Genomic DNA, 12991 nt, shown 5'->3' with positions numbered 1-12991 from the left:
TTTTGGAATTACTAATTATTACCATGTTACAAAAAGGGTTTTTAGTAGTGTTCCATTTTACCAGTGGAAGGTTCCAAGTGTCTCCAACAAATATCTTACTGTGATCTGACACTTGTTTTAGGGTTATCAAACACCAAAATTAAACACTTTTGAACAATTCAGGGTTCTATTATTCATTTTTTAAAAATATTATTGTGTTTCATTTTTTGGCTGTAATTACACACACGTTTTTCTGTTAAGTATAAATAGGGACATTAACCACATTTCAGTTGGAAAATCACATGGGCAGACAACAGGTATATTTGGTTAATATTATGGATTTTGAATCTCTGCATCTATTACTGTTGGCAGGATGACTCAACAATTTCAGTGCATGTTATAACCGAAGAGTGTATTCACAAACTGGACACAAAGCAGCAAACAAATGCACTTTTAAACCTGGTTTGGAGGGATTCTGCTAGTGAGGAAGTGTTCACCATGATGGCATCTATCTGTCACACTCTGATGGTGCAGCATCGCATGATGGTTCCTAAAGTCAGGTAGGAAATTGATAGGTTTTGTTTCTTGAAACAGGTCTAATTCTTCTTGAGAAAGCCAACTATCTATTTATATAAATTGTGAGTTACACTATGTAAGAGTATGAATTTGGTTAGAAGCAAATGCTTCATAAAGATTGTTAAACTCTTCGAATTTTCTAATTTTAGTTTGCAAAATAAGTTTGTATATTTTCTTTCCTCAAAAGTTACCCTAGGTTCATGCAGTTTCCATTTATTCACTCGTTTGTTTATTTCTTTATGTATTGTTTTATTGACTTTAGCAACCATATTTCAATAAGTAAACAGTTCAGTCAAGAATACACACAGTACAAACATTAATTATTAAAATTAAACCAACTCATACAGTGACACTCAACGCCCTTGTTCTACTTGGTTCAGGTAGGTTAATATAAGATTATTCCTCATGTTTATTAAAACATGTAATAAAAACGGATAAGCAGAGGTCTGGGAATATTATTTTAGAGCAGAGCATTAATAAATTCTTCACAGACTCTGATGAAGCTATGGGCTGTTTCTCATAAGGAAATTTTTTTTTCTTAATAAAAAATGGATAAGCAGAGGTGTGGCAATCTTATTTTAGAACAGAACATTAATAAATTCTTCACAAACTCTCTTGAAGCCATGGGCTATTTCCAATTAAGAAAATGTGATTTTTTTTTTTTTTAGTTTTAAATGATAAAATACATTTTTCCCATTGAATCTTGTATGGTGGATAGGTCAGAATTCTTCCAGTTGAGTAAGATAAGTTGATATATAAGCAAAACAGTGTGGTGTAGGATAGCATAGTGAATTAATCATTGCATAATGTTACCTCAACTGATTTCAGTCCAAATAATATGAGATAACTCAGTAAATAACTGTAAATCCAACACTAGACAGCCAAGCAAATATTATACCTAAATATGCTTGGGGTTTGGGACATTCTAAAACATTTGACCTAGAGAGGTCAGTACTTGAAAGCGTTATTTACACTTTTGATCTTATCCCCGATAGTCTTTGTATAACATTAGTCAAAATAGATTTGTGTGTGATGTACACTTTTTGAGTAGTTTAAAGTGTGCTTTGCACATATTGAAGAAGAATGTATCTTGTGAATGTCTGAGGTCCATTCCTTATCTGAGATTCTAATCGAGAGGTCCCTATCTCATTGTTGCCTAAGATCATTTAGAAGTGCACACCTAATTTGGTAAGAGGCTGAAAATACTACTAAAATGAATTTCCCATTGGGATTAATAAAGTATCTATCTATCTATCTATCTATCTATCTATCTATCTATCTATCTATCTATCTATCTATCTATCTATCTATCTATCTATCTATCTATCTATCTATCTATCTATCTATCTATCTATCTATCTAAAATAATACTCAAAAATAATTATCGATTGATGATAGGCAGGTTTCTTTTGGTAAGGTTTTGAGCGTTTTGCAATAAAACTAGTGTGGAAGATTGTGTTTGAGGGATTTCAAGGCTGTACAAAGGATGCATACATGTTGTCGGTAATATAGGTCTCTGATGGTGTGGATACCGAGTGACCTCCATAAACTAAAATAGTGTATAGGCTGAAAAAGGCTGAAATATACTGTATGATTGTCATGAGTGGGATCAGCTTGAGAATAGCATTTGCATTGATATTGTATTTTGAGAAAATAAAGTCGAGGCAGGTTACTTATAATATGGTAATAGTTAATAATGATTGGAACACAAAGGAAATCAGATGCAGATGAGTCTGAACAAGATTTCTTTTCTATGGCTAACCAAGAAGGTGTGGTTTTGCTACCTTCTAATTACTTCCACAGCACAGTATTAAAACTGGAAGTTTGGTTATGCTATGCCAATGTATGTTTTAGAGTGAACAAAGTTAAAATTGTATCTACCTTTTTCTTCTTTAAAAAAAGTATTTGTTACAATATATAGGGATATTATGGAAATGAGAGTTTTATCGAAATATCCATTTTGACAAAACAGTACTAATTCTTCCAGCTAAAGTGAAATGAAGAAATTAAAAACTGTAAAAATGTTCTTTGATTCATTCCAGCATATTGCAGAAATTACATTACATTTTTTAAACTCTTACCCTTATGTTAAACCTTTATCCCTCTTCTCTGTGATTGTTTTCAGGCCAGATAGCCTGGGGTTCAATAGAAATTGCAAAAAGCGTTAGGATATAACGGGTTGGATAATGGATGGATGGATGGATGCCTCTTTGCATTCTAAACATATGTGATTATAGTTTTGACTGATTTTAAAAAACTGAAATATTAATGGTTAGAAAGGGCGGCACGGTGGCGCAGTGGTAGCGCTGTTGCCTCGCAGTAAGGAGACCTGGGTTCGCTTCCCGGGTCCTCCCTGCGTGCAGTTTGCATGTTCTCCCTGTGTCTGCGTGGGTTTCCTACGGGTACTCCGGTTTCCTCCCACAGTCCAAAGACATGCAGTTTAGGTGCATTGGAGATTCTAAATTGTCCCTAGTGTGTGCTTGGTGTGTGTGTGTGTGTGCTTGCCCTGCGGTGGGCTGGCGCCCTGCCCAGGGTTTGTTTCCTGCCTTGCGCCCTGTGTTGACTGGGATTGGCTCCAGCAGACCCCCGTGACCCTGTGGTTAAGATATAGCGGGTTGGATAATGGATGGATGGACGATTTTGATTACAGACGTCCCTTTGTGGCTTCTTTGTTCTAGTGTAAAAAAGTCAAAATTCATGTTATTTTTATGAATTGTCTAGTAAAGAAAGTTTATTTTACTTTAACAAAAGCTTTATCTGCATCCAGCAGTAAGAGAACCTCTGGAACATCAGGCACTTTAGGGGTATGTTTTACACTAAATAGTCATTGAAGCTTTTTGCATTTAATTGTTTTAAGTCTGATTTTAGTAATGAAATACTTCTACAGGGGCCAGACTTAAAAAGTTATTTATGCTTTATGCTTCTGAGAACTATAGTTGTTGATGCCAGCCGTAATGCATTTGGTAAAATTAATTGGTTGCTGTAGAGATTAATAGAATAACATTTTAGTCCACTACTGTCAGTGGGTTGAGTTACCAAAAATGAGTTGTACTAGTGAAGCATGTAGATTTGTGTTTCAGAATAAGAGAAGCATGGGCAGAGATAACAACTGCATCATGTTGTCAAATTTTAGAGGGCAGAAAGTTATTATCAAGAAAAAGTAGTCAGGTCTTGAGTAAAATGATTTATTAACAAAGAAAATAATGTTATTTTAAATATCGGCAGACAGATTTCCATAGGCCTAAGAGGTTGTGATCCTTGACAAAACGTGAAATTATTGTGGTCATTTTAGTTACAGTACAAGTTGTTGATGATCTGTCTTAAAGAAGCCTTAACCTTCTGGTATTAGATAGATAGATAGATAGATAGATAGATAGATAGATAGATAGATAGATAGATAGATAGATACTTTTCTAATCCCAATGGGAAATTCACATTCTTCAGCAGCAGCATACTGATACGATAAATAATATTAAAGAATGATAATAATGCAGGTGAAAACCAGACAATAACTATATATAATGTTAAATGTTAACGTTTCCCCCATCCCCCACCCCCCCGGATGGAATTAAAGAGTCGCATAGTTTGGGGGAGGAACGATCTCCTCAATCTGTCAGTGGAGCAGGACAGTGACAGCAGTCTGTCGCTGAAGCTGCTCTTCTGTCTGGAGATGATACTATTAAGTGGATGCAGTGGATTCTCCATAATTGATAGGAGCCTGCTGAGCGCCCTTCGCTCTGCCACAGATGTTAAACTGTCCAGCTCCATGCCAACAATAGAGCTTGCCTTCCTCACCAGTTTGTCCAGACGTGAGGCGTCTTTCCTCTTAATGCTGCTTCCCCAGCACACCACTGCGTAGAAGAGGGCGCTCGCCACAACTGTTTGATAGAACATCTGCAGCATCTTATTGCAGATGTTGAAGGACGCCAGCCTTCTAAGGTAGTATAACCGGCTCTGTCCTTTCTTGCACAGCGCATCAGTATTGGCAGTCCAGTCTAATTTATCATCCAGCTGCACTCCCAGATATTTATAGGTCTGCACACAGTCACCTTTGATGATCACTAGGTCTATGAGGGGTCTGGGCCTCCTAAAATCCACCACCAGCTCTTTGGTTTTGCTGGTGTTCAGGTGTAGGTGGTTTGAGTCGCACCATTTAACAAAGTCATTGATTAGGTCCCTATACTCCTCCTCCAGCCCATTCCTGATGCAGCCCACGATAGCAGTGTCATTAGCGAACTTTTGCACATGGCAGGACTCTGAGTTGTATTGGAATTGTATTAGCAGCTTACAAGAGCATATATTGTGAATACAAAAACCTGACCCATGAATTCTTTACATCCAAATTCAGTGAATACATATTAGACAGAATTAATTTAGTTTTGTATAGTTTCCCCACCACTATAATGTAGTGCCCTTCAGGATCTGATATAATTTCAGTAGCTTTAAAGAGAATTGTATGGATCCTCTGATCTTACCATAGTTAGAGGGAAAGACTTGGCCGGTTCAGTCTTTTCAATATGAGGCTGATATTTACTGTTTAAGTTTATCAGACCTCAAACACTATTTCTGTCTTGAATTCATTTAAAGTTACAACTAGAAAAAGTAGTGATTGATCAATATTATTAATTTTTAGTGTTAATTTTTGGAGTTATAAAAAGAAAACAACGTGGAATTTTTCTACATCTCTTACTGCCAATCCCCTACCAACCCAATGAAGTCCCCCTCACTATGAAGCCACTAAGATTTTCATGACCAAAATGTACAGATACCCCCAACCACTGGCTTAAAGTATGTAAAGATTCACATATTTAATGTTTTTTCTTATTTAAAGTTATTTTGGATACTACTGTTGCCATAAAAGGCTCTTGTTTAAGCAAGTTGCTCTGCACATCTTTATTGATAGGCTTGCAGTCGTCTGCAGTGGGAAGAGATTGGCAGGGATGACAAGGAGAAGAAACTTCTTTTGTCCAGTGGAGTTTGCTCCGCCATGAGTTTGGCAAAATCATGGAAACGTTCAAAAACTTTACAAAATGCATTGTAGTCAGTGGGGAAGGAGGATCTGAGCTGGTTGTGAGTGGATTATAAGGGTGAAATGGTCTTTTAACTGTCCCTGAGGGCTTGGGAGTGGACTGCCAACTATGCTGGACTGATTATTGAGTCCAAAAATGTGATCCGAGCTGTGAGGCAGCAGTGCTAAACACTGTGCCACCATGCCACAAACAACAAATGACAAAGACAGACCGAATATTGCAAACATAATACACCGACCTGCCACCAACTAGCAATAAGAAAATAAAGATCATTGCAACCACACAGTTCCAGCCTTGAGGCACACTTGTACATGCCACCAAACAGCAGTGTGCAACTGTCTCATTCCATTGTTTGATGATGCAGCTTCCTATGTATCTGTGCAGATGCTTCACACTATTTTCTTTTATCAAGAAGAAAGAAATGCCTTGTAAATAGAAATAAATCTTTCATTATTGTTGTTATTTAATGGGGTATCATTCTGACATGAGAAGGAGGAAGCGGAGGGATCCTTTAAGACTTTTTTGAGATTACATATTAGCAATTCAATGCTATGTTGCCAGCCACAGGGATCAGTGTTATCTATATGGGGACAGTAATCATAATATTCTCATTACGGTCAGCTGCAGAGACCCAGTTTTGCCTTTTGAACTTCATTGATGACCCACAAGCAGCCCCTTGGTGAAATGAGCACCATCAGAACGTGCAGTGCTGTCAATTGCTTAGGTGAACCACTGGCAGCAGCAACTGGTGATCAGATGTGTGTCTTATAACAGTTTTTGAGAAACACTGGCTTATTGTACTCCTCAAATTAAAATAATTAAAGTTTTATATATATAAAACCAATCTGAATAAGGCCACCAGTGACCACAGAATATTTGTTGTGAAAAATGCTTTGCCGAATTTCACCAGTAAACACTAGCTACAATGCTAGATTCACATGACATCCTCTGCTCCACAAATGACACTGGTAGCATTTTGTCATCTCTCTCTTCTACTGATGATTTGAAACACAGATGTTATCATTGTTAAATTGGCAATAGTTTGCTATGTCAATTACTTGTTTTAATCAGCACTTCGATATTTTTGTATACTAACTAACTTGTAGATTTCAAGTATTATCGTGCTCCCCCGTTTGTTGTCTACCTACTTGTTGAGAGAGCATCCACGCAGAATGTGTTTATTCATAGAAAAATAGAACAAAATGTATTAAAATGTTGAAGTTAATATACTGTGTTGTCGTTTGTGATAAATGCAACAATCCAAATGAAGTGTGTGCCAGCCAGGCCACCCTGTTTACTGGAAGTTGTAAGTTGAGGCAAAATAATAGGCATATGATAGCCCAATAACGAACAAAAAGATATGCTTAGCTATTGGCTACAGTTAAGAAGCTCTAAAGAGTGGTCCAAAAGGGACGTGGTCAGTTGCCCTCAGTGGGCATTTTCCCAGAGAAATGGGTGGAAAAAGAGACAGAAGAGTCATTGATCACACCTTCTGGTGTCCCTTGGTGGTAGTATTTACCTCTGATGAGCCTGGAAGATAATTCTCAGATGCAAATTCGTCACAACTGAAATAGTAAAATATTTAAGTTTACTTAAATTCACATGAAAAAAATTTGTAATAATTTGCTTTTGTTGGACAAGTTTTTTGTCTGCATTGTTTCGGTAAAGAGGAAGGATTGGTAACACCGTATAATTTGACAGTTTTGAATAGATAAACACGCAGTTAGTTGTGTTGACATCATTACAGACACGAGTCCAAACAGAACCGAAGTAACTGGTTAGCTGGTTTATGAAGGAAGATGGTAGGAAGGGGCGGATTCAGGATGACGGACACCAGAGATGGCACCAGTGATGGTAGGGTCATCAATCACCTGGTCTGCAGAGGGAGAAAGAGAGAAAGGATCTGAACAGTGCCACACACACGTGACAATGTTCATGGACTTTATTTGCACATTGTACTGAAATGTGTAAATGAGGCATCATACAACCTGGATTTACTTAAGTTCTATGAAACTCTAACAGTTTAGCTGACCTGGCTAGATACATCTGTAAATAACAGTTAATGCACTTTATTAAGTTACATTTCTTACAAGGGACATGACAGAATAATTATAGTATGAATTAACCATCATACAATATCAATGGTGTATATGCTGCTACTGCTAAAAAGCCACATTTCACTCACAAACTTCACATATACCATTCCTTAGCCCCTGCAGCGCCATATACAGTTAGGTCCATAAATATTTCGACAGAGACAACTTTTTTCTAATTTTGGTTCTGTACATTACCACAATGAATTTTAAATGAAACAACTCAGATGCAGTTGAAGTGCAGACTTTCAGCTTTAATTCAGTGGGGTGAACAAAACGATTGCATAAAAATGTGAGGCAACTAAAGCATTTTTTTAACACAATCCCTTCATTTCAGGGACTCAAAAGTAATTGGATAATTGACTCAAAGGCTATTTCATGGGCAGGTGTGGGCAAGTCCGTCGTTATGTCATTATCAATTAAGCAGATAAAAGGCCTGCAGTTGATTTGAGGTGTGGTGCTTGCATGTGGAAGATTTTGCTGTGAACAGACAACATGCGGTCAAAGGAGCTCTCCGTGCAGGTGAAAGAAGCCATCCTTAAGCTGCGAAAACAGAAAAAACCCATCCGAGAAATTGCTACAATATTATGAGTGGCAAAATCTACAGTTTGGTACATCCTGAGAAAGAAAGCAAGCACTGGTGAACTCAGCAACGCAAAAAGACCTGGACGTCCACGGAAGACAACAGTGGTGGATGATAGCAGAATCATTTCCATGGTGAAAAGAAACCCCTTCACAACAGCCAACCAAGTGAACAACACTCTCCAGGGGGCAGGCGTATCGATATCCAAGTCTACCATAAAGAGAAGACTGCATGTAAGTAAATACAGAGGGTGCACTGCAAGGTGCAAGCCACTCATAAGCCTCAAGAATAGAAAAGCTAGATTGGACTTTGCTAAAGAACATCTAAAAAAGCCAGCACAGTTCTGGAAAAACATTCTTTGGACAGATGAAACCAAGATCAACCTCTACCAGAATGATGGCAAGAAAAAAGAATGGAGATGGCGTGGAACAGCTCATTATCCAAAGCATACCACATCATCTGTAAAACACGGTGGAGGCAGTGTGATGGCTTGGGCGTGCATGGCTGCCAGTGGCACTGGGACACTAGTGTTTATTGATGATGTGACACAGGACAGAAGCAGCCGAATAATTCTGAGGTGTTCAGAGACATACTGTCTGCTCAAATCCAGCTAAATGCAGTCAAATTGATTGGGCGGCATTTCATGATACAGATGGACAATGACCCAAAACATACAGCCAAAGCAACTCAGGAGTTTATTAAAGCAAAGAATTGGAAAATTCTTGAATGGCCAAGTCACCTGATCTTAACCCAATTGAGCATGCATTTCACTTGTTGAAGACTAAGCATCAGACAGAAAGGCCCACAAACAAACAGCAACTGAAAGCCGCTGCAGTAAAGGCCTGGCAGAGCATTAAAAAGGAGGAAACCCAGCATCTGGTGATGTCCATGAGTTCAAGACTTCAGGCTGTCATTGCCAACAAAGGGTTTTCAACCAAGTATTAGAAATGAACATTTTATTTCCAGTTATTTAATTTGTCCAATTACTTTTGAGCCCCTGAAATGAAGGGATTGTGTTAAAAAATGCTTTAGTTGTCTCACATTTTTATGCAATTGTTTTGTTCACCCCACTGGATTAAAGTTGAAAGTCTGCACTTCAACTGCATCTGAGTGATTTCATTTAAAATTCATTGTGGTAATATACAGAACCAAAATTAGAAAAAAGTTGTCTCTGTCCAAATATTTATGGACCTAACTGTATTTTCAGTCATTCCAGTGTGAAGAGTAACATGATCATGTGCTGCAGAGTGAAAAGAAATATTCTTCCTTACTTTCAGTTAAATAGGACTGTACTGTCACATTGTGGTTAGTGCAGCTGCCTCACAGCTTCAGAGTGCTGCAGTCTTGCATCTTCGACTGGGTGCTGTCTACGTAGAGTGTCCACATTCTCCCCTTGTGCTATGTGGGTTTTTCTTAGGGTAACTGTGAATTGACGAACTTTGTATAAGTAAGTGTGCCTCATGATTGGACTGGCAAACTGCACGCTTTTGGTTTCAACCTTGTGCTCAATGCTGATGGTATAAACTGCAGTGTACCATGATTTTTCTCATATAAATTGGAATAAGTGGGGTTAATAAAGGCTGGATGGATAGAGCTTTGTACTCAGTGCTGTGCTAAATTTCATGTTCACCCATGTGAGATATGAAATATACCCATGTAATGCTTGAAGTAAAAAAAAAATATTTGAAGAAATTACCATTCCAAATTTGACTAGAAAACCAAAAAATGCAATCCCATACACAGTGGTCTTTGGTCCAGTGTTAAAGGTAAAGTGCATAGTAAAAAATACTTACATTTGTTTTATTCTAACAATCATTTAAACTGCAGTTTTGATTAAACACCTTCCTGACTGGGAGTAAACAGATTACTTAATTGTCAGCAGTAAACTATTTTGATTCTTTCAAGTCATTTGTATTACATTTATCCTATAACAATCTAAACACTAATATAAATAATGATGAAGCAAGCCAATTAACTGCTGTCTTCACCAACTAGTGTTTATGACTGTGAGAGGAAGTAAGATATCAGTGAAACTGTCATCCCTCGATTAAGGTAATTAGCTCTTTGCAGGCTAATTGCATTAGGGCAGGATGTGGAATGCACAGATCATAGCTGCTTCTGAATTAAGGCGTCTGTCTTTATTGCAGCAAGTAACTTGCTTTCCTGGCTAATAATTGTTGGATTTAAGTGTGTTGTGGCCGTGGCTTATGTTTTACTAGTATGCTTACAGCAGAGTTGCTCAGTGAAGGGAAAAGGGATTTTTTGTGCTTGTAATTGTGTTGGTACAGCTGCTATTTCCTGTATCTTGATTTATTGTGTTCCTACAGAGCTGGATTTAATGAAAAAATCTAGGCTTGATAGGTAATTTTTTTAACCACACATTTTCCACAGATTAGTTCATTTAACCTATTAAAATCTGTTTTCAATGTCATATAATATCCAGGGTGTAGTTTTTACTGCTGCTGCTTCACAGATTCAGTGACCAGAGTTTGAATCCCACACCTTCCCCATTGTCTGTGTGAAGTGTGTACTTACTTTGTATATACTGTACTTGTGAGGTTTTTTTCTCAGGTTACTCTGATTTTCCTTACTCTTCTCCATTATTTGCATTTTTGGTTATTTGGCAATTACAAATTGGCCCAGTGAGAATGTGTGCATGCGCATGAGTGGACTAACATCATTTCCAGGGCTGCTTTGTTACCTTCAGCAAGTGCTTCAAGGATAGTCTTTGTCCCACTGGTGTTTTAAATTGTTTTAATTTTACTTGAGAATGTTAATGCATTGTGGGCATATTGTATTAACTTCTGTTCTTTGGTGTGAGTTATTTTGTATTAATTTGTATAAATAATATGATTTTTCCCTCAATTTGAGTGCAGCAGTTGCATTATACTTAACAAAACTGTTTAATTGTACTGTGCTTTTCAAATGCATTAGATATTGATAGTAGTGTTCTCAGTTTGGAAAGCAAAAAGATGCTTAAGATGTCTGAACTAAGAATTGTGCACTACATTTTGAAATCTAATTCATGTAATGTTGGTGTATTCTTATATGCTTCACTTAAAATTAAATTAACTGTACACTTTTTAGGTGGTCAATTTAAATATATGTGACAAATTACAAATGCTGTTATAACAAAAGTATAATTTTGTGTAATGAATAGCAAAATGTTTTCATGAATTTTTCTCATTAGTATTTGAGCCGTCCAAGTTATGTTATGGTAGAATTGTGGCTGTTTTATGAACTGTTTTAGAAGAATTATCATATCAGTGGTTTCAGATTGTTCAAATAGAATTTGCAGTTAGTCAGCATAAGTTTACTTTGGCAGCTGTCATTTACAGTGCTACGTGACACAGTAGAAGTGTCCATGTATGGAGTTTGTTTAGAACATTGGCTATAATTGTTAAGCTTACATGGCAAAAGACATCAGGGACTTGGGTCTTTTGTTCTGCTTACACTGTGATGAGCTGGGATGTTTTGTCTTTACTTGAAATTAAACCTCAAATATGCGTTGTTTTAATGTTTAGGCTTACTCCTGCATGTCTGGTGGTATCAAGTGTTTGTGAAATGATTGTAGTATGAGTGTGAGGCAGCTAAAGTACAAATTCTTGAAAAAAAAAAATAATGTGCATGTGAATCATTATTCAATGATCTGGCAGTGGGTTTTAGAATTTTTTATGCTGTGAATACATTTTGGATTTTTCAAACAGGATACAGCATTATATCCCATGTATTTCAATCATGAATTGCACATATAAAATGAAACACTTCTCAACTAGTCTCAAAAAAGATTATCTTGAAATAAATCACAATGCAAAAAACTGGCAATTTGAATTGAATGTTTGATGTAGGTCAAGTAGTTTGCGTGGCTATGTTTCTGGTTTCTACCGAACAAAACAAAGCTTCAAAAATGTTGTTAAAAAAACAGAAACAACAGAGCTTTATTACTGTACACTAGAGCTAAGATCACTAACATGAGCTGGCACCTTTAACACTACCATAATAGCATTATTAATAATAAAAGGTTTTATTTATTTAGCACCTTTCTTAAACCAATGGTTCCTTCATATAATATCAATAAGAGTATAAAACTGAGAATGAACAATAAATTAACAATAACAGTTTAAGTAAAAAAATGAAGATGGCAAAACACAAAAAAATATAGATTGTATTAAAGAAACAAACTACTAAATCTAAGAGTTGAAGCAAGCTAAGAATAGTAAGTTTTCAGATGAGTTTTTGTAGAAAAATAGAGAGGAGCAGTCTCTGAGGCACTGAGGTAAAGAATTCTAGAATCTGGGGTCTGTGGCCACTCCACATAGATAGATTGTTCAATGGGACCATTAGCAGTCTTGCACAAGAGGACCTAAATACATGTAGAGGGTTGTAAGGGTAAAAGTAGCTTAGCTAGATAAATACAGGCTAGACTATTTTATAAAAAAAAAAAAAAAAGTTGAAGGTCGTAATAAAAAGTTGTTTTTTAAATGCAAGAAATTGATAGCCTATATAAAAAATAAAGAACAGGAGTAATGTGCTAAAGTAAGAAATCTTATAGCTGAGTTTTAAATAGGATGTAGTATATTAGTGCTTTAGCTGAAAGACCGGGGAACAGGAAATTAATGAAGGTGTGTTCCAGTGTCCAATTTTAGTTTAAGTGAGCTTATGTGAGCCCCAAAGGTATGAGATACGTTCAGTTATACACTAAGATTACAAAGTTTGTAATGAATTAAAAA

At 36.7% G+C, this 12991-nt stretch overlaps 1 protein-coding gene across 1 annotated transcript in view; it reads left to right on the top strand.

The window, feature by feature from the left end:
• The window catches only part of ube3c (ubiquitin protein ligase E3C), a 242176-nt gene that overhangs the window by 71325 nt on the left and 157860 nt on the right, over positions 1–12991 (top strand). The window contains exon 11 of the mRNA XM_051929116.1: positions 352–539. Within this exon, the coding sequence (XP_051785076.1) occupies positions 352–539 (188 nt within the window). The remainder of the gene's footprint in view (positions 1–351; positions 540–12991) is intronic.

Source organism: Erpetoichthys calabaricus, chromosome 6, assembly GCF_900747795.2.
Source record: "Erpetoichthys calabaricus chromosome 6, fErpCal1.3, whole genome shotgun sequence".
Taxonomy (NCBI): Eukaryota; Metazoa; Chordata; class Cladistia; order Polypteriformes; family Polypteridae; genus Erpetoichthys; species Erpetoichthys calabaricus.
Note: the sequence above shows the minus strand (reverse complement) of the source record. Positions and strands in the feature narration are given on the sequence as shown.